General features: G+C 40.3%; 1 protein-coding gene across 4 annotated transcripts in view; it reads left to right on the forward strand.

Annotated features, from left to right (window-relative positions):
• Window positions 1–22,486, forward strand: part of LOC126259978 (uncharacterized) — a 694,543-nt gene that overhangs the window by 643,334 nt on the left and 28,723 nt on the right. For all 4 annotated transcript variants that reach the window (XM_049957109.1, XM_049957110.1, XM_049957107.1 and 1 more), the window contains exon 4: window positions 10,211–10,418. In XM_049957109.1, coding sequence (XP_049813066.1) covers window positions 10,211–10,418 — 208 coding nt within the window. The remainder of the gene's footprint in view (window positions 1–10,210; window positions 10,419–22,486) is intronic.

A 22,486-nucleotide genomic window follows, 5' to 3' on the forward strand; every position in this document is an offset into this window, starting at 1 on the left:
ACTTGTGACCACCCGTTTTATTTCAATCACAGTAATTAATAAAGTAATAATTAATTAGTAAAAATAAGAGGATGGTACAAAATGATATAGCAGTCAAACCGATCTGTGGACACTAGAGTCAACTTCTTTAATTAATAAAGTTATAAAAGAATATTTACAAGCTATCAATAACTACGCATTAACCCTTTCACGATGGGCGACGATGTGGGCGGGAAGCACCGATGACCGCTTGGTCCCCCTGAACGGCCGGTTCACGGCCGTGTGCAGCCCAGTTTGATTTTCTCAGATATGACCGCCATAATCGCTGATATATTAACTATATGCTAGTTGGTATTTTATGCTGGTGACATTTTATACATATTTCATGTTTTATTTTCGCCATGTAAGCGCGCATTTACACTGAAGCGCCAAAGAAACTGGTACAGGCGTGCGTATTCAAATATAGAGTATGTACACAAGCAGAATACGGCGCTACGGTCGGCAACGCCTATATAAAACAAGTGTCTGGCGCAGTTTTCAGATCGGTTACTGGTGCTACAATAGCAGCTTATCAAAATTTAAGTGAGTTTGAACGTGGCGTTATAGCCGACGCACGAGTGAAGGGACTCAGCATCTCCGAGGTAGCGATGAAGTGGGCATTTTCCCATACGACAATTTCACAACTGTACCGTGAATATCAGGAATCCGGTAAAACTTCAAATCTCCAAGATAGCTGCGGCCGGGAAAAGATCCTGCAAGAACGGGACCAACGACGACTGAAAAGAATCGTTCAATGTGACAGAAGTGCAACCCTTCCGCAAATTGCTGCAGATTTCAATACTGGCCATCAACAAGTGTCAGCGTGCGAACCATTCAACGAAACATCATCGATATGGACTTTCGGAGCCGAAGGCCCATTCGTGTACCCTTAATGACTACACGACACAAAGCTTTACGCCTCGCCTGGACCTGTCAACACCTTCATTGGACCGTTGATGACTGGAAACACGTTCCCTGATAGGACGAGTCTCGTTTCAAATTGTATCGAACGGATGAACGTGTATGGATCCTGTATGTCAGCAGGGGCATGTTCAAGCTGATGGAAGCTCTGTAATGGTGTGGGACGTGTGCAGTTGGAGTGACATGGGGCCCCTGTTACGTCTAGATACGACTCTGACGGGTGACACGTACGTAGGCATCCTGTCTGATCACCTGCAGCCATCCCATGTCCATTGCGCATTCCGACGGACTTGGGCAATTCTTCGAGATAGCTGCGGCCGGGAAAAGATCCTGCAAGAACGGCACCAACGACGACAAAAGAATCGTTCAACGTGGCTCTAGGAACACTCTTCTGAGTCTTAACTCCCCAGACATGAACATTATTGAGCATATCTGGGATACTTTGCAATGTGCTGTTCAGAAGAGATCTCCATCCCACGTACTCTTACGAATTTATGGACAGCCCTCCAGGATTCAGTGTCAGTTCTCTTCAGCACTACTTCATACATCAGTCGAGTCCAGGCCACGTCGCGTTGCGACACTTCTGCGTGCTCGCGGGGGGGCCTACACGATGTTAGCCAGGTGTACCAGTTTCTTTGGCTCTTCAGTGTATAATAACACGCAAACGATTTTTCCCCTTTTTGTATCCACATTGGCGCAGCAGAAAGATTAAAAATGGTATTGAAATGACACTCAGTTCTGTTGTGAAACCAATCATATGGCGGAAATAAACATAATTTTTGTGCTTACTTTTATGTTTTCTATCAACTGTTAATAATTGCATTACGTAATACACTCGCTTTATTATCAGCGTTAGTTCACACATTTTTCACATAGTGCAAAACGCTCCATAAGAAATCTCTTGCAGAAATGAACTTTATCTTCATTTTGTTTCCATTTCAAACGAACGAATGTGATCAAAAGTATCCGGACATCTGGCTGAAAATGACTTAGTCCGTGACGCCCTCCATCGGTAATGCTGGAATTCAGATTGGTGTTGCCCCACCAGCCGGCCTTGTGGCCGAGCGGTTCTAGGCGCTACAGTCTGGAACCGCGCGACCGCTACGGTCGCAGGTTCGAATCCTGCCTCGGGCAAGGATGTGTGTGATGTCCTTAGGTTAGTTAGGTTTAAGTAGTTCTAAGTTCTAGGGGACTGATGACCTCAGATGTTAAGTCCCATAGTGCTCAGAGCCATTTGAACTTTTTTTTTTTTTTTTTTTTTTTTTTTTTTTTTTTTTTTTTTTTTTTGCCCACCCTTAGCCTTGATCACAGCTTCCACTCTCGCAGGCATACGTTCAGTCAGGTGCTGGAAGGTTTCATGGGGAATGGCAGCCCATTCTTCACGGAGTGCAGCACTGAGGAGAGGTATCGATGTCGGTCGTTGAGGCCTGGCACGAAGTCGGCGTTCCAAAACATTCCAAAGGTATTCTATAGGATTCAGATCAGGGGTCTGTGCAGGCCATTCCATTACAGGGATGTTATTGTCCTGTAACCACTCCGCCATAGGCCGTGCATTATGAACAGGTGCTCTATCGTGTTGAAAGATGCAATATCCATCCCCGGATTGCTCTTCAACAGTGGGAAGCAAGAAGGTGCTTAAAACGTCAATGTAGGCCTGTGCTGTGTAGGGCCACGCAAAATAACAAGGAGTGCAAACCCAATCCTTGAAAAACACGACCACGCGTCCGAATTTTACTTTTGGCATTACATACGCTGGCAGATGGCGTTCACGGGGCATTCGCCATACCCACACCCTGCCATCGGATCGCCACATTGTGTACCGTTATTCGTCACTCCCCACAACGTTTTTCCACCGTTTAATCGTCCAATGTTTACGCGCCTTACAATAAGCAAGGCGTCGTTTTGCATTTACAGGCGTGATGTGTGGCTTATGAGCACCCGCTCGACCATGAAATCCAAGTTTTCTCATCTCCCGCCTAACTGTCATAGTACTTGCAGTGGATCCTGATGCAGTTTGGAATTCCTGTGTGATGGTCTGGATAGATGTCTGCCTATTACACATTACGACCCTCTTCAACTGTCGGCGGTATCTGTCAGTCAACAGACGAGGTCGGCCTGTACGCATTTGTGCTGTACGTGTCCCTTCACGTTTCCACTTCACTATCACATCGGAAACAGTGGCCCTAGGGATGTTTAGGAGTGTGGAAGTCTCGCGTACAGACGTATGACACAAGTGACACCCAATCACCTGACCACGTTGGAGCCCGCATCTCGTGGTCGTGCGGTAGCGTTCTCGCTTCCCACGCTCGGGTTCCCGGGTTCGATTCCCGGCGGGGTCAGGGATTTTCTCTGCCTCGTGATGGCTGGGTGTTGTGTGCTGTCCTTAGGTTAGTTAGGTTTAAGTAGTTCTAAGTTCTAGGGGACTTATGACCACAGCAGTTGAGTCCCATAGTGCTCAGAGCCATTTGAACCATTTGAACCATGTTGGAAGTAGTGAGTTCCGCGGAGCGCCCATTCTGCTGTCTCGCGATGTCTAATGACTACTGAGGTCGCTGGTATGGAGTACCTGGCAGTAGGTGGCAGCACAATGCATCTAATATGAAAAGCGTATGTTTTTGGGGTGTCCGGATACTTTTGATCACATAGTATATACGGTTTACACTGTTCATGAATCAGCACGGTAGAGACAAACTCAGTTCCTGCAATAATTTTACACACACTGTTCGGATAATTACGTATTATTTGAGAATACAGAAATAAACACAGTGTCTGCTGCTTATGTTTGGGTTTCATACAAAAATACAGGCATAATACTTAGACAAACGACGTTAACTTACGTACCAACACCACGGAATGTTTTTCACTTCGTGGTACATAGCAAATACAGGGAAATTCACATAGTGTCTGCTTGCAGGCTTTACAGAAAATTCTTGTCTGCTTTCGTTTATTGTGTTTTTTCTTGGCAGTTAAACTGAAAGTGGTTCAAATGGCTCTGAGCACTATGGGACTTAACATCTATGGTCATCAGTCCCCTAGAACTTAGAACTACTTAAGCCTAACTAACCTAAGGACATCACACACATCCATGCCCGAGGCAGGATTCGAACCTGCGACCGTAGCAGTCGCGCGGCTCCGGACTGAGCGCCTAGAACCGCTAGGCCACCGCGGCCGGCAAACTGAAAGATAACGTCCAGCAGTCAGCCTTTGCGGGCCGTCAATTCGGCTGCCACACCTGCTTGAACTCCTTTTTTTTGACCTTGTAGTTTTACAATTTTCCTGAGTCAAGCTCAGCTGGAAATTCGCATACGGCAGTTTTCCAAATGTACACACAAAATGCATTGAACAACGTCATGTCTATTAGGTGGAAAAAAATATTTTTGTACCATTTGGTGCTCTTTCTGACGCTTTCCGCGGTTTTCATGATCCTGTCGCCTCGACCAACTTGTTACAATAAATTACACGGAAGATTTGACACGTTTTACACCAGTTGTGTAGCCCTTTTTAGATGTCTCTTGCAAGTCTGCTGAATGAAAAGTTGACAGCATTTAGAGCCCTCCTGTCACACCATTTCTTTGCCAACATTAGCTCTCAAACAGACCTCAATGTCAGTTCTCCCTTTTGCAGTTTCTCTGCCATTTTCGGCATATCTTTTCTGTTGGGCCGTACTGTAACAAAGGCATTTAATGCCCACTCATGCAACCAACAGAAGAGTGCTCGGCATGTGTACCCATTATCAGAAAACAACGTTGGCCCCTTCTGCAAATATGGCTCAATTGGAGTTGCGATGACGTCTCCAGAGACCCCGAGATTATGTTTTGTGACATTTGTGTCTTCTCTGCAGTAAATAATGAAGTCCAAAATATAACTTGTTTGAATGTCACAAATCAAAACCATTTTATTCCAAAACGATTTCGCTTTGCTGGAATATACTGTTTTATTTTTAGTCTCCCTTTGAACAGAAAGTTTTAAAATGGGTATAAACGCTTTTTGAAGTCAATACGGAAGTGATCCAAAATAGGAAGAAGTTTGAACAGGCAGTTTGTTGCATTCACAGTATTATCATTGAAGTGTAAAAATCGTAGGATACACAAATATCTATCTCGTGAAAGAAGTAGTGAAAAAAACTGGAGATTCCAGAAGTGGATGTTTTGATAAATACTTCGATAAAGACTTTTTTTTTACTCTTGTCATAATTTGAGACACAGCTACAAAAATAAATAATTCATTTTGTGTCACGCCTGTCCAATCTGTCTTCGTTCTTTCTGCCAGATGTTCAGAATGTTGAATAAAATATCGATTTGTTTCGTTATGAACATGAACCAAAATTTCTTCACTTATAAACAGGGAAAACAAGCTAAAGGAACTTCTCGTATCAACTACACTTTGCAGACCAGATCTGTGGACGAAAACTGACATCTTCGTCGGGTTACAGTATTACTTGTCCGTACTAGTTTCTGCTTTATAAGCGAAGGCGTGGATCCTTCTTCGACGTTCTCCTCGTCTTATGATGAGTCATCAGATATTCCTGGGTCTGATACTATTGAAGGGCCGGAAACACCGATGTACCTAAAGACACCACTTGTTAGCTGCAATAGGCAGAAGACGTGCTTTGTTGGTGCTGCACATTTTAGCGATTTTGATCGAGACATACTTACGCTGCGGAGGTTCGAGTCCTCCCTCGGGCATGGGTGTGTGTTTGTCCTTAGGATAATTTAGGTTAAGTACTGTGTAAGCTTAGGGACTGATGACCTTAGCTGTTAAGACCCATAAGATTTCACACACATTTGAATACTTACGCTGCAGTGTCCTTGTTTGGCACGCCGGTGTAGAGTGTGCACAGAATCAGAAGTGAAAAATCCATACAACATGCACGTTTATTTACATATAAAAGTCGACTTAGGAATTTTCCCTTGTTTCAGACCGCTTGTACAAGATCGTGTGTCGATTTAAAGTTCTACATTAGCATATTTTACAGTTCGCGTCGCTTCTTCTGTATAATCTTTCATTAATTGTATCAATACCCGTTTGGATTGTGATATATTGTGAAATTTCGAACATTAGCGAGTGCCGCGATAAACTATTGTTATCGTCAGTTGTAGACTTAAACTAAATTGGGCTCTTCTAGAATTTTTAAGAATAGTAGGACTATTTTCGTTCAAAACAATCTTTCTCTAATTTCATTGCACAATTAGATGAAAAACAGGTTAGTTTCAGAATTTTCGGACGCTTAAAAAACAGTATTTTCGTAAGTTACTGGTACAAGTGTTTTGGATACGTAACTTAATTCGTAGCAAATCAGTGTAGGTGGTTCACAGTTCAGCCAAAGTGTACACCACCCCTCAATTTCATTGTATAACAACAGAAATAAACGTGCGTTTTTGAGAGTTTGTGGAAGCTACCATTGTTCTTCGTATAATCTACGAGCAATTGTAACATATCGGGGTTTGTGATTTAGTTACTATAGTGGATTTTCTGACTAACATTTTGTGTTAAATCTAGTTTTCCCTTAACAGAAGTAGCCTATTATCTGCATTTAATGAATTAACTCGGTTTTCGAGTTTGCTAACAACTATAATTAAAATCAAACCTTTTAGGAAACTAGTAATTTTTACCATAGGTTTTTGTGTAGCCTTAATAGAAATCTGCTTCAATTCTTAGAGGGAACTAGTAACTTTTTAGCTCAACAGATTAAAAGATAATCAGCAGGTTTAATTTAAAGTTCTTTCTTTGTTCACTGCCTTGCAACACACCGTTCCAACCAAGATGCAGCCCCACTGTGAATGCTGTTCTGAAACACGGGATGAGTCGGTTGACATTCGCAAGCAGCTGGAGATTGCCCCGACTACTGTCAATCGATTGGCAGCTGCTGCGAATCGGTGTGTTGGAAGAGCTTCTGAGAGTCGTGTGCCTGTGATACCTGTACCGGAGGTACCTCAGGTACTATCCTCTCCCATGGATCCCGTCTCCTCTGCAGAAACTACACGATCTGTCATTACCCCCGTCCACTTGATCGCGAGTGCCATGTGAATGGTAGATCCAAGCGTCCTATATAGGGTAGATGGGGACTAGGGAAGAATCAGGGAATTGTACTGATCCCTCTAAATAACAAATTCGAGGTGCTCTCTTTCACTGAAACGGGAACGGAACCAGTGGGACTCATTTCACCAGTTTTGGAGAAACCTGTTTTGTCCGATGTCAGGAGTAGGGGACTATTAATCGTCGGCAGTTCAAACGTGCGGCAAAATGACGGTACATCCTAGGGAAATGGCAGTAAGGGACAGGAAAGGCCACCAGACGCACTCAGTATGTAGCTTGGGGGCTATTCCAGCAGCCATTGAGGGAACAGGATGCAACCAACTGCAGATTGTGGCGCACGTGGAAAAAATGATGCGTGTCGTCCGGGCTCCTAAGTCATTCTTGGGTCACTCCAGTGACTGGCGAGAAGGATGAGAAGACCAGCCTTGCACTTGGAGTTTCAACGAAGCTCACAATTCGCAGCATTGTCTCCAGAAGTGATGGTAGCCCTTTGATTCTAAGTCGATTTGAAGGACTGAACCAGAGACGTCTGAAGTTCTGTTACAAGCTTGGCTGCAATTACCTGCCTTGCGCCATAGGGTTGAGAACTGTAAATCTGGAAATTTGTGGTAAGGACTATGGGACCAAACTGCTGAGGTCATCGGTCCCTAGGCTTACGCACTAATTAATCTAACTTAAACTAACTTACGCTAAGGACAACACACACTCATACCCGAGGGAGGACTCGAACCTCCGACGGGGGGAGCCGCGCGAACAGTGACAAGGCGCCCTAGACCACACGGCTACCCGCGCGGCTGAGAACTGTAGAGTCACCATAAATAGGTCATGTGTGCACTACACATCAGAGGTTGCTACTCAGGTAGCTGACTGTGTGTAGAGTGCACACAAGGTTTTTTTTTTTTTTTTAGATTAGGTGACTCTCCATCCATTCCAGATAACGATAGCTGTAGGAAACCCTGAAATATCAGTGTAAGATCGAAATAAATGCCTCCAATAGGCGAGAGTATTAAAATCCTAATGGTATAGTGCTGAAGCAATCTTAACAAAGTGCCATAGTTTGAAATGCTCAAGAAAAGCAGTGAAGCTCCTATAATACTAGGTACAGAAAGCTGGTTCAAACCTGAAATTAGTAATAGTGAGATTTTTGGGAAAAATTTAAGTGTATATCAAAAGGATAGGCAAACGGGAAATGGAGGTGGTGTATCTGTGGCAATAGACAAGAAACTTAAATCTACTAAGGTAGAAGCTGAAACTGCACGTGAGATTGTATGGACAAGACTCAGTATCAGAGGTGGGCATAAAATGATGATTGGATCCTTCTATAACCCACCAGTCTCATCTCTCGATGTAACCGAAAACTTTAGAGAAAACGTCATTTCACTTGTATGTAATTTCCCCAGTACTCATCAGTGGAGACTTTACTCATCCAACAATTAACTGGAAAAATTACAGTTCTGTTAGTGCTGGGCGCGATAAGACATCCTGTGAAACATTGCTAAATGCCTTCTCTGAAAACTACTCAGAACAGGTAGTTGGGAATACCACTCACGTGATGCAGGAATTGGCAACTTTCTTTAAATGTTCAGAAATGTAAAATTTTGCACTTCACAAAACGACAAAAATTGTGTATCCTATGACCATAATTACTGTTGGAATCGGCCAGCTCATACAAATACCTGGGTGCAACACTTTGTAGGGATATGAAATTGAATGGTCACATAGTTTCAGTCGTGGGTAAAGCAGGTAGTAGACTTTGGTATAATACTGGGGAAGTGCAATCAGTTTACAAAAGAGACTGCTTACGAATCGCTTGTGCGACCCATCCTAGAATATTGCTCAAGTGTGTGGGACCCGTACCACATAGGACTAAGAAGGGATATTGAACATATACAGAGAAGGGCACCACGAATGGTGACAGATTCGTTTAATCCATGGGAGAGTGTCACAGAGATACTGAAGGAACTGAAATGGCAGACTCTTGAAGACAGATGTAAACTATTCCAAGAAACTCTTTTAACGAATTTTCAAGAATTGACTAGAAACGATTACTCTAGGGATGTACTACAACTCCCTACGTATCGCTCACACAGTGGTCGTGAGGTTAAGATTAGAATACTTACTACAGGCACAGAGGCATTCAAGCAATCATTCTTTCCACGCTCCATACGTGAGTGGAACAGGAAGGAACCCTAATAACTGTAGTAGAAGTGATCCACAAAACTACTGTCCAATACCCTTGACATCAATTTGTTGTAGAATCTTAGAACATTAGAATCTTAGAACATATTCTGAGCTCAAGCATAATGAGGTATCCTGAAGAGAATGACCATCTCAACGCCAACTGATACAACAGTTCGTCGAAGGGAACTTCTGTTTCCCAGCCGATTTCTACAGCAGTCCACCGTATGTAACGCTCGATTGCAGTGGACTTCCACAGAATTCAGTCGTAGTTAAAGGGTTTAAGAAGTGACAAATTTCAGAATTAATCCATCCTCTGTAATGTGAGACTTCTCAGGGACATCACTGCGAAGAAATGCTATTTGAAGTCACTGATGGGGATTAGAGTTCTAAACTTTGTGGCATGCTTCGAAGTACTTTGCTGAGCTCTGAGTACGTTACTGCAACTCACATGTGGGCTTTGAGCTGAGGCAGTGGATCTCTCATCAACTCGTTTCATGGTCACTGATGTGAATTTAATGATAACATCAGTGGTAACTGGTTAATAGTAGATGCTTGTAAAATTTGGATGTATCTTTATGATGAAGTATCATAGTTTATACTATTTTCCTTCCAGATTTTACTTCATTTAGTCATTTTGCAATTATTGACATTATCTTTTAATTTCAGTGTAGCATACGTTATTCAGCAAATTAGGCATTAATAATAAGTTACTTCTTACCATTGATGAGATGAAAGATGTTAACAGCAATCCAGTTCCTACGGCTGAACAGCCCCATTTCTAAGTTAATATAATGCAATGGCTAACTTTTTAATATGTTCCTATATCACGACATAGCAGAAACAAGAACAATATGAATTAGTGCAAGCAGATCTTGTGACAGATTTCAGCATTGGCAACATAAATTTTGTTTCCACTTAAATAACATGTAGTCGTCAATATTTTAAAGTGATTGTTACGGGGTAATGGTACATAGTATAATAATCTTAAAGTGATAAGTAGTATTTTTAAGTTGAAAGCCAGAAATTTATTGTTTTGTTTCCTTGTTGCACTTAGGCTGTTTGGGTGTTCGTTGTTAGCCTGCCAGTTATTTTTATCAACGCACCTCGGCATGCCATCCCACACTCTCCCAAAACAATGACAACTCTTGACTCCGCTGGTACGGGGTTGTTTGTCATTGGACTCCTGGCAGAAACCTATGCAGACTTGCAAAAGTTTTCTTTTAGGCAAGATCCAGCCAACAAAGGAAAATGGTGTAATGATGGTGAGTTCATAAACATTATTCTTCAATAATAATACAGTGTTAATTTTGTCAAACAGCTTTACATTTTTTTGTACAGGGTGTCCACAATTTAAGTTCCAGTTTCAAAATACTGTAGAAATAACGAGTGCCCGGGAAGTACGGACGAATTTGAATTGTATGCCATTTTTTCATATGAGGGTTTGCAGCCGTGGTTTTTTTTTTTCATGTTTGTTATCTGCTATCCTTCCCATTAGTTGCCTGATAGCTTTTGTGTGGTGAGCATTGTTGTTTGATGTTTATTTTCGTCATTGTTGACAACTGAGAAACGTATCCAAGCGATAAAAAGTTGTTACAGAAACAGTGAAAATCCGACGTCAACAGTTCGTGAATTGCATGAGACACTCGGACGTAATGCTGCTTCAACCGAGTCATTAGTTCGGAAGTTGACCCGAAAGTTTGAGAACACGGGGTTCTGAAAACAGAACGACCGTTTTCTGTTCGAACACATGAAAACATTGCTGTCGTGCGTCACAATGTGACCGTAAGCCCCAAAAAACCGGTTCGCTGACGAGCTCAATAATTGCATGAAATCCTTTCAAAAGATCTGAAAATGCATGCGCACAAGATTCAACTTACACAAGAGTTGAAGCCTGCAGGGCATGGAAAGAGACATCGATTTTCTCAGTGTGTCTTGGCTCTACAAGAGGAGAACGAGAACTTCATAACAAGAATAATTTTTCCAATTTAGATGCACTTCCACTCAGTGGGTACGTCAATAAGCAGAATTTAGGATGACGAAAATCAGCGAGTGACTGTGGAAGATGAGATGCATCCACAACGCACAGCTGTGTGTGCGTAGGTTCTGGGCAGGAGGAATGATCGGCCCACACTTTTATGAAAATGACAAGGGAGCTACCGTCACTGGGAACGGCGACCGTTGTCAAAACATGCTTTCTGATTGGGTTTTACCTCTTATTCATAAAATGACGATTTTTTGTTTCAACGAGATGATGCCACATGTCACACACCCCGTGAAACAATTGCCCCGCTGAATGGAAAGTTTTCTCAAAAAATTGCCTCTTTGTGGCAACCAGGGCATGGCAACCTGCCACATCATGCGGTCTTTTTTTTTTTGAGAAATCAAAAGCGTACCCGACCATACCACAAACAAAACACCATGCGACGGCAGATGTTTGTGAACACGTCATCGAGAACTTCAATGAATGCATTGCTCGTTGCTTTGCGTCCTTGGGTGGTCATATGGAGAATATAAATTTTCATACATAATGGGGAGAAGCCACTTAATGTGTTTGTAAAAAGTCATTACATTTTCAATAAATTTTGTAGGTTCTATAGCACCTTAATATTCGTCCCTGCTTCCCGGACGCCCTGTAGAACCACTACTGAGCATGACGTCAAATTTGAACAGCATAGGAGGAAATGTCATTGAAAAAAAAAAAAAAAAAGATAATTTGACCAACGATGGCACCGTAAGTGTCAGAACATGCACACCAACAGATGCGCGCCATACTGCTGTCCCCCAGTTTACATCCGAGATGCCCAGCATGGCTGTCTCCATGAAAGATCACAAGCTGCTGGTAATAATAATAATAGCGTGTGACGAGGGCCTCCCGTCGGATAGACCGCTCGCCTCGTGCAAGTCTTTCGATTTGATGCCACTTTGGCGACTTGCACGTCGATGGGGATGAAATGATTATGATGATTAGGACAACACAACACCCAGTCCCTGAGCAGAGAAAATCTCCGACCCAGCCGGGAATTGAACCCGGGCCCTTGTGATTGACAGTCCGTCGTGCCAACCACTCAGCTACCGGGAGCGGACACAAGCTGCTGGTGAAGCTCATTTACAAGAATGGTGACTGTGCACCAGTAGCCCTGCAGAAGTTCTGGACACTCAAGGGTATTAAAGAAGGCATTGGTCCAATGTCTGCTAAGGGTCTGGAGAAAATGGTTACAAATTTCCAAAAGAAAAGCTCTTTTCAAGTGCAATGTAGCAGAGGGAGGAAAGCATTTGATCAAACATCAGTTGAAGATGTTGCCACAGCAATTCAGGGGTCGATCAGTGGTGTGCAGTCATGCAGTGCACAGGGAACTGCTTGAATGTAGGACATGCATGTGAGTACAGTCCTATGAATCATCCTGCATTGCTATCCACACAAAATCACCCTTATTCATGGACCTGTCAGCAAGACAAAAATTCAATCCGGAATTTCTTTCTCATATGAAAGCTGACAATGAATGGCCATGGAGCATTCCGTGGACAGACGAAGCTCATTTCCATATCCAAGGACAGGGCAATATGAAGAATTGTAGAATATGGTCAATGGAAAATCCAGACATCAACCGGTACCTCTTCATTCTGCAAATGTGACTGTACAGTGCATGTTGATGGCGTCGTTTATTGTAGGGCCATATGTTTTTGAGGAGACAAGTTCTGTGGGTCCTGTTATGTGTACGATCACAGGTAAATGCTGTGAGAGTCGTTTGTGCTCCAACATCATTCCAACCCTTCAACAATGTGGATGAGTGGGTAGGATCATTTTTATACAAGAAGACACTCTTCCGCACATTGCACAGCCAGTGCAGCAGCTGCAGCACAGGTGTTTCATAAATGCTAGTAACACCAGTCATCATTTCCCTATAGACTGACCACCCAGATCACCTGTGATTTCAGACTGTCAGGTTATCTAAAAGATGTTATGTTCAGTTCTCCAATTATGTATGTAGCTGAATTAAAGGTACACATTGTGCAACGCATTCTGAACGTGACCCCAGAGATACTAAGATTTGTTGTAGAACATGCTGTTTCCTCGTCTTTTACCAGACTCACAACAATTACAGACAGACGGAATTTTGATTTTTTGTGGTTTTGACCTCAGGGCAATTAAAAACTGATGTCATTTTGCTTTGTATGTAGTTTTTGGCCTCAGAACAATTAATGGAAGATGGCCATGTGAACAAAAATATTAAAAACCAATTTTTTCCATCCAATGATGTATGACCTTGCCATGATGGATGAGCTTACCTAACTAACACTACCATAACTGTTACAAATACAAATACATAAGTTTTATTTCACCTTTGAGCGTATTTACATTCAATTGGTGTCATCAAAGTTCACACAGTAATAATAACATCAACAACAACAATAATAATAATAATACAAACTTGGGCAAATGTCATTGGCTATAAGAAAATAAGCTAAGATGGATACACTACATATGTAAATAAATGCCAATAACAGCAAAAAGTTTCCTAACAGAATGATTACAAGACAAATGAACTACATAGTTAAGTGAATGAAAAAGATATGGAGTAATCAAACAGATAATTAACAAAAAGTATATGAAACAGTAATAAAATAGTTACACAGTGTCGTATTTGTAAAGTTTGTAGTTAATTTATTGTTCATTCTGATAAGAAATGTGGATCACTTGACAAACACTCAAGGAACTCTTGGGCAGAATAAATTACTTTACTTGTCATCCATCTCGAAATTACTCACTAGCACTGAATAGGCATTTTCACATAATTTGTTGAAGTAGACAGGACCAAGACATTTGTAACTGTTATGAGTCTTTGCAAGCCCAGTGCACTGAAGAATGCAAAATATGCATATAATAGTAGTTCTCTACTGATACTACCCCTCAGCTTGTACAGCAGATAGATGACACATGCTAGTCTGCCACATAATTTCCCTGCATGAGTATCCCATCTGAGCTTTTGATCTCTTTCAAATCCTGACAGTTTGCTTGTTTTGTTATCATGACTGAGAGCATTCAGACTCAGTACAATACCTTCAGTTTTACTATCATTCTTCTGCAGTACATTTGTTGCAAACCATGTAATACATCACTCCATTGCCACTGCCATGCTGTGTTGCACATTTTCAAAGTTGGTACCACATGTGATGAGTGTTATGTGGTATGCTTATAGCACTGCATCACATGGTACAACTGTTGGTACGTTATGTAAATGTATGTAAATAATGAAAAGGAATGGTCCAAGAACAGATCCTTTACAGCTGGAAGACATTCTGATATTCCATTATTTAACTTAACTGTTTTCTATTGTCCAAGGAAGACTGCATAGGCATAGCATTCTCTTTCACTCTGTAATGGTAGAGTCTTTATGAGAATGTTATGGGAGACCATATCAAAAGCTTTCCTGATATCCAGCAGTGCTGCACAGATAAAATATTTATTTTCAAAGCAGTTGTATATTTTTGCTACCATCCTCTCAACTGCTTTGACTGTAGAAAGGCTGGATCTGAAACCATACTGTGAGGAGGTAAGTATACAATTATCCATTAAATATTGACTCATCTGTTTAAGCATGCAGTATTCTATTATTTTTTATGTTATCGGTATAAATGATATAGGTCGATAGTTATCTGGAGATGCTATATCTCCTTTATTATGCACTGGTTTAACCACAGATACTTTTAAAAATTCCGGACAAATACTGACTACTAAACTTGTGCAGTCATGCACACTGAACAGTACAGATGTGTAACGTGTGACTGGACCCATAGCTGTCATATTGCAATTCATCTGTCATTCACAGCTGATCCCATTTACATTAAGAAACTTACAGTGCCATCTATTGCTCAATTTTTTTCATGATATTTCCCCTGCATCAATAGTATGCTGTTCCAATTTGATGTCATTCTGAGCAGTGGTGTCCTTTATACAGTGTTTTGAAACTGGTACTTTAACTATGGACAGTTTGGACATAATATACCAGGTTTTTATTTGATATATAAGTTTATTCGTGTAGCAGTTCTTAAAACCACATAATACTCATCAAATTTATGAAACAAACATAATCAACAGTAAATTATGTACCATTACTAATTTTCATTCATCAAAAAAACCAGATTATTGAGGCTGAATGTGGCTAGTGTGTCCATTGATATAAACTGAATTTCTTGTAATGAAATTTCTTTGAACAGGTATTACTATTACAATTTCACCCATGTTTACTCTCTCTCTCTCTCTCTCTCTCACTATCTCTCTCTCTCTCTCTCTCTCTCTCTCTCTCTCTGTGTGTGTGTGTGTGTGTGTGTGTGTGTGTGTGTGTGTGTGTGTGTGTATGAGAGAGAGAGAGAGAGAGAGAGAGAGAGAGAGAGAGAGAGAGAGAGAGACTGCCCCTTGGGAATTCCACACATTGTGTACCCTGTTATAATCTAATGGAATATGACTTTTCATCACTCATTCGTTTTTAATAACTCTAGAACATAATTTGCAAAAATGTTCCTAAAGATGAAGAAGGAAGCTGTAAGACTGCATTGTCAGATGAACATACACTTTTTGTTATGTATATTTTCTCATTTCATGTATGTACTTGCCTGGGTCCACACTATTTTCTTTTTAACAGGACACTGCCTAGCAGTAGTAGTAGTAGTAGCAGCAGCATCAGCAGCAGCAGCAGCAGTAGTAGTACTAGTTTAATTCATCATAGCTCTCTTTTACAAGGATATTTGGCATGTCTTTGTATTACAACTTAAGAATAACAAAAATAAAGTAATTCGCATATACAGACATTTACAGACATACAGGTATAGTAAGATGAGTGTGGGGAACGTAGTCAACCACAGCCTTATAATAGGGACATCTGAAATGATGGGTGGATGTAGACTGAAGCCTCCACCGTCCCAAATACAAGGCCACTCTGTTTAAAACAGTGCTACCGCATTCGGTTTGCCCCTTAGTGTGCAGTACTGTTTTACAAATGAGTTATTAGAATTAAAGAGGCTAATGCTACATTGTTCATTCATTTCTCACTTCCAGTCTCTGGACACACGGCACACACTATACACACATTGTTTCATAAGACTACGCACACTATCAGCTGATGTCAGGACCATTTTGTACACTGCAGTTCCCCGTTTGCTAGCCCCAAAAACTGAAACAGCATATCTCTGTAATGAATGAGATGTTGCGTTCAAAATGCGAATAACGTGTTAGTGTTATACATTGTGTAGATTTGAGAGTAAGTTCCTCCAGAGAAGGGAAAAGGAGGGAATAAGTATAGTGTGAAATTGTTATGTCGAATGTTGTATGTTATGTTATCACTATTATTAGTTATTAGTGTTTATTTTACCAAATCCCTGCCGTGTGTTATCTAAATAATCCTTCAGTGTACAGAATGTGTACAAAGAAAAGTGTGAGATCATCCACGTGGGTATACGATAAATCACACAAATCTAAGGGCTGTCAATTCGACTAAATACCTAGGAATTACAATTATGAGCAACTTAAATTGGAAAGACCACATAGATAATATTGTGGCGAAGGTAAAACAAAGATTGCGCTTTGTTGGCAGAACATTTAGAAGATGCGACAAACCCACTAAAGAGACAGCCTACATTACACTTGTTCATCCTCTGCTGGAATATTGCTGCGCGGTGCGGGATCCTCACCAGGTAGGATTGACAGAGGACATCGAAAAAGTGCAAAGAAGGGCAGCCCGTTTCGTGTTATCGCGCAATAGGGGTGAGAGTATCAGTCTGATATGATAGGCAAGTTGGGGTGGCAGTCACTGAAACAAAGGCGTTTTTCTTTGCAGCGAGATCTATTTATGAAATTTCAATCACCAACTTTCTCTTGCGAATGTGAAAATATTTTGTTGAGACCCACTTATGTAGGGAGAAGTGATCATCATAAAAAAATAAGAGAAATCAGAGCTCGAACGGAACTATTTAGGTGTTCTTTTTTCCCACAAGCCATTCAAGAGTGGAATGGTAGAGAAGTAGAATGAAAATGGTTTGATGAACCCTCTGCCAGGCACTTAAGTGTGAATTGCAGAATAACCATTTAGATGTAGATGTAGATGTAGAATGTATTACGTAACAGATACTATTTAACTGCTTTTTAAAATAAGTTTCTTTTAGCAACGTATTTAATCTCCTTTGGCAATTTATTGTATAGTTTTATTCCTTGATAGAAAATTCTGTTTTGAGCATACCTGAAGAATGGCCATTCACGTACCACGTGTACCGGTATGAAATGAGCGTTAAGATACAAATGTGGTGTCGATAGGGAACATTTGTTATGAACGAGCCTTAATTTTTTTTGTTTGGTTGCTATGACATCTGTCAAAGTTATTTAGTATACATCAAGTCATGGAACAAACAACATCATATGTTTTCATCGTGTTAACAATGTCGAATTTTGCACCAGAGTGTGATGATTTACGGAAAGCATTAATTTTTTGTTTTCATTTGAAAAAAAGTGCTGCAGAGTCACATCGAATGCTTGTCTAGGCATATGGTGATCATGCTCTATCAGAAGCAACATGCAAAAGATGGTGTCAACAGTTCAGAAATAATGATTTTGATGTAAGAAATGAAGAACGTGGAAGACCACCAAAATAGTTCAAAGACGCCGAATTGCAAGCAATATTGGATGAAGATGATACTTTGAGTCAGAAGCAAATGGCAGCAATGCTAAATGTTGCACAATAACCAATTTCTGACCATTTGAAAGCTACGGGAAAGATCCAAAAGTGTGGGAAATGGGTGCCACATGAATTGAATGAAAAACAGATGGAAAACCGAAAAACCATTTGTCAAATTTTGCTTCAAAGACATGAAAGAAAATCAATTTTGCATCGAATTGTTACTGGTGATAAAAAATGGATTTATTTTAAGAATCCTAAACAGGAAAAATCATGGGTTAATCCGGGACAACCATCAACATCGACCGCAAAACCAGATCGATTCGGCAAGAAGACAATGCTCTGTGTTTGGTGGGATCAGAAAGGTGTGGTGTATCAAGAGCTTGTAAAACCCGGTGAAACTGTGAATACTAATCGCTACAGACAACACATGATCACTTTGAACTATGTATTGGTCAAAAAAAGACCAGAATGGGCCAGAAGACATGGCTAAGTAATTTTTTACACGACAATGCACTTGCACACAAAGCAAAACTGGTTCAGGATACAATCAAAACACTTGACTGGGAGCTGCTACCCCACCCTCTGTATTCATCAAACTTGGTCCCTTCCGACTACCATTTGTTTTCATTAATGGGACACGCATTGGCTGAGGAACACTTCAATTCCTACGAAGAAGTCGAAAATTGGGTGTCTGATTGGTTTGCTTCACAAGACGAACATTTCTATTGGCGTGGTGTCCACAAATTGCCAGAAAGGTGGTCAAGATGTATAAACGCTCATTTCATACCGGTACACCTGGTAGTCAGCCAGGTGATGTGGCTTATTTATTACTTTATCCTACTCTGTCATCACTATGTTGTTAAGCCTTTGTTTTTCCTCTCCCTGTTTCCTTTTTTTTTTTTTTTTTTTTTTTTTTTTTTTTTTTTTTTTTTTTTTTTTTTTTTTGACATTCCAAATTTCTTTGCTTTATTCTCTGCATTGTGTATTATTTTGTCATTAAACTGCTTTATTGCAGCATACAGCACCTTTCTACTACTCTTTTTGTACCTGAGATAAAAATGTAAAAACTCTGGCTCATTATGACTATTTTTTCATGTAACTGAGGTACTTAAGGATTTGAGAGGACTTATTAATACCTGCTATTATCCATTTGTTTTTATGAGACACTGATACTGTTGTGGATACTTTTGGACTGTCATTTCAAAGTTCAGTTTAAATAATGTTGAACATTTGGAGAATTTCACATCTGCATTTGTTTCTCTATACACTTCATCCCAGCTTTGGTTTGCTAGGTCTTTTGAAAAATTTTGTATTTTGATTTCTGACAAATGTCTTTTGCACACTTTCAGTTCAGGGAATTTTTCCATACCTGATTTTTACTATTATTTTTTGGCAGAAAAGGTCTGACAGTCCACTTTTAACAATACACAGTAGTGCTTGGGCAGTAAAGGGAGTTCCATATGGTTCACAGTAAAGAACTATTCTACATCAAGTAAGCAGGTGTGCGAAAACTCACACGCAACTGGTTTTGTGTAGAAGTGATTTTCGAAGATCTGGAACAGCACTGTGATAAAAGAGACCACAATAGTGTGAGCAAGGGTAATGCATTTCATCATGGGACTAAAGCAAGAACTGAACATTGCTAGTGTCAAGTGAGTGGAACAAAAAACTGGAATGAAACTTCCTGGCAGGTTAAACAGTGTGCTGGAGTGGGACTCAAACCTGCCTTTCACAGCCAAATACTCTAACAACTGAACTATTCTAGCATGAGTCACAACCTATCCTCACAGCTTCACTTCTGCTGATAGCTTGTCTCCTATCTTCCAAATTCCATAGAAGTCCTGTGAAACTTGTAGGACTAGCACTTCTGCAAGAAAGGATATTGCAGAGACAGGGAGCAGCCACATTCAGGGTGATTATTTCCAGAATGAATATTTCACTCTACTGCACATTTGTGAAGTTTGATAGGTAGAAGAGGAGGTGCTGTGGAAGTAAAGCTGTAAGGACAGGTCATGTATCATGCTAGGGTAGCTCAGTTGTCAGAGCACTTGCCAGTGAGTCTCAGTCCAGCACACAGTTTTAATCTACTAAGAAGTTTCATACCCAGACACTCTGCTGCAGAGTGAAAAAGTCATTCTGGAAAGGACTTGAATTATCACTTTGTGATTTAATAGTGACATGGCTTACCACAGAATAAAATGAGAACCATTATTAAGGCTAAACATTCTGAGTTCATACAAGTAATTAAGATTGATTTGAACTGGTACTTAACAAATGCAGTATTCATAAAAAATACTTTCATTTTAAAAAATCCATCGCTTGTTAAATAATTATATGAACTGTTATAAATATCAGGTACATCATGGTGTAGGGTAACATGTATCCAACCAGTCATGAAGTACAGATAGTTCTTGTGACCATATTATCAATAAATTGGACTGTAGACTTATAAAACTTAAAATTAAATTTGTTGTTGATTTCACTTGTGTCCAGAAAAATTGAGGAAGAAAATTTCTATTGACAACGTAAGGAACCATCTTCCTATACTCTTGAAATGATTTAGAGAAGCCAGTGACACCTAAATCAGTATAATTAGAGAGAATTTTAATCTTATTTCTTTCAAAGCTAGCTCCAGTGACTTAATCTCATCACCATTACATTCAGTAGTGAAAGATAAACAAAAGGGTGCTTGCTTCAGTTGTAAAAATATGCAATGGAAGACAACTGACTTGGTCTGATGTGTATCATCATCATACAAACAGCACTTTTTAAAATAAAGGTGAAAATTTTAAGGCGTAAATCTAAGTTACCCTAAGAAGTGCCGAGAAAAATCTGGCTGTGGCTGACAGTGAGTTACTCTGACTGCAGTAAAGTCTCATGGCATGCCATTAGAGAATATGTTCTTCGCTGAGCCACTGAAAGCAGCATCTTGAACTACTTATTTAATTAGAATTTCGGCAGTTGATGCTCAACATACAGTCTTTTTTGGCTCTGATAAGGATGGCTCATTCCCATAATGGAATCATTATATACATTCAGATATCAGATCAAAGTCTTGAAGAAGTTGTGTCCTGTATTCTCTTTTCTGACCCTATCTGACTACTCAAAGAACAAATCGTTCAAAACTATTTAATATTCCAACTTTGCCACCAAGGATGCTCAACCCTATTGGCAGGATAGTTCACCACCCTCCTCCCCTCTACTCAAAGAACAAATCGTTCAAAACTAATGTAATATTCCAACGTTGCCACCAAGGATGCTCAAACCTATGGGCAGGATAGTTCACCACCCTCCTCCCCCCCCCCTTTTCTGTCAGGGATAGGAAAAATACAGTGTATTCAGTTGTTTTTCTTTCAATAAAATGGTTCAAAAGTCAGTGTTACACTGGTTTTTAACATGGTTAGATCTGAAAAATTTTTATGGCTGCTTCCAAGTCACCATTTGTCTTCCAAAATATTAAAAATATACCATACCCCAGATGGAGGCCCCCCTAACAACTATTGTATGGACACCCTTGATTGATGTTGTCATTTCCAATGTGTATGAATTATTATTCAGATACAAGAAACAAATCCTGATTGTATTTTGCCAATTTATGTGACCAAAATTATTTTTACTTCAAGGAGGGACCATTGAGTGCAATGATCAAGAATGAGTTGAATGAGTTTGTGATCCTGATGGAAATTATGACTTCTAAACTGAGGATAATTGCATTTTGTTCTACCCAAATGTCAGTGTGTACTGGTGGATATTTTAAGAAACAGTTGTGTTGTTGTTGTGGTCTTCAGTCCAGAAACTGGTTTGATGCAGCTCTCCATGCTACTCTATCCTGTGCAAGCTTCTTCATCTCCCAGTACCTACTGCAACCAATCCCTTGATGCCTCAGAATATGTCCTACCAACCGATCCCTTCTTCTAGTCAACTTGTGCCACAAATTTCTCTTCTCCCCTATTCTATTCAATACTTCCTCATTAGTTATGTGATCTACCCATCTAATCTTCAGCATTCTTCTGTGGCACCACATTTCGAAAGCTTCGATTCTCTTCTTGTCTAAACTATTTATCATCCTCGTTTCACTTCCATACATGGCTACACTCCATACAAATACTTTCAGAAACGACTTCCTGACACTTAAATCTATACTCAATCTTAACACATTTCTCTTCTTCAGAAACGCTTTCCTTGCCATTGTCAGTCTACATATCCTCTCTACTTCGACCATCATCAGTTATTTTGCTCCCCAAATAGCAAAACTCATTTATACTTTAAGCTTCTCATTCCCTAATCTAATACTCTCCGAATCACCCAATTTAATTTGACTACATTCCATTATCCTCGTTTTGCTTTTGTTGATGTTCATCTTATATCCTCCTTTCAAGACACTGTCCATTCCATTCAGCTGCTCTTCCAGGTACTTTGCTGTCTCTAACAAAATTACAATGCCATCGGCAAACCTCAAAATTTTTATTTCTTCTCCATGGATTTTAATTCCTACTCTGAATTTTTCTTTTGTTTCCTTTACTGCTTGCTCAATATACAGATTTAATAACATTGGGGAGAGGTTACAAACCTGTCTCACTCCCTTCCCAACCAGTGCTACCCTTTCATGCCCCTCAACTCTTATAACTGCCATCTGGTTTCTTGTCAAATCGTAAATAGCCTTT

This window comes from Schistocerca nitens, chromosome 5 (assembly GCF_023898315.1).
Source record: "Schistocerca nitens isolate TAMUIC-IGC-003100 chromosome 5, iqSchNite1.1, whole genome shotgun sequence".
NCBI classification, from domain to species: domain Eukaryota; kingdom Metazoa; phylum Arthropoda; class Insecta; order Orthoptera; family Acrididae; genus Schistocerca; species Schistocerca nitens.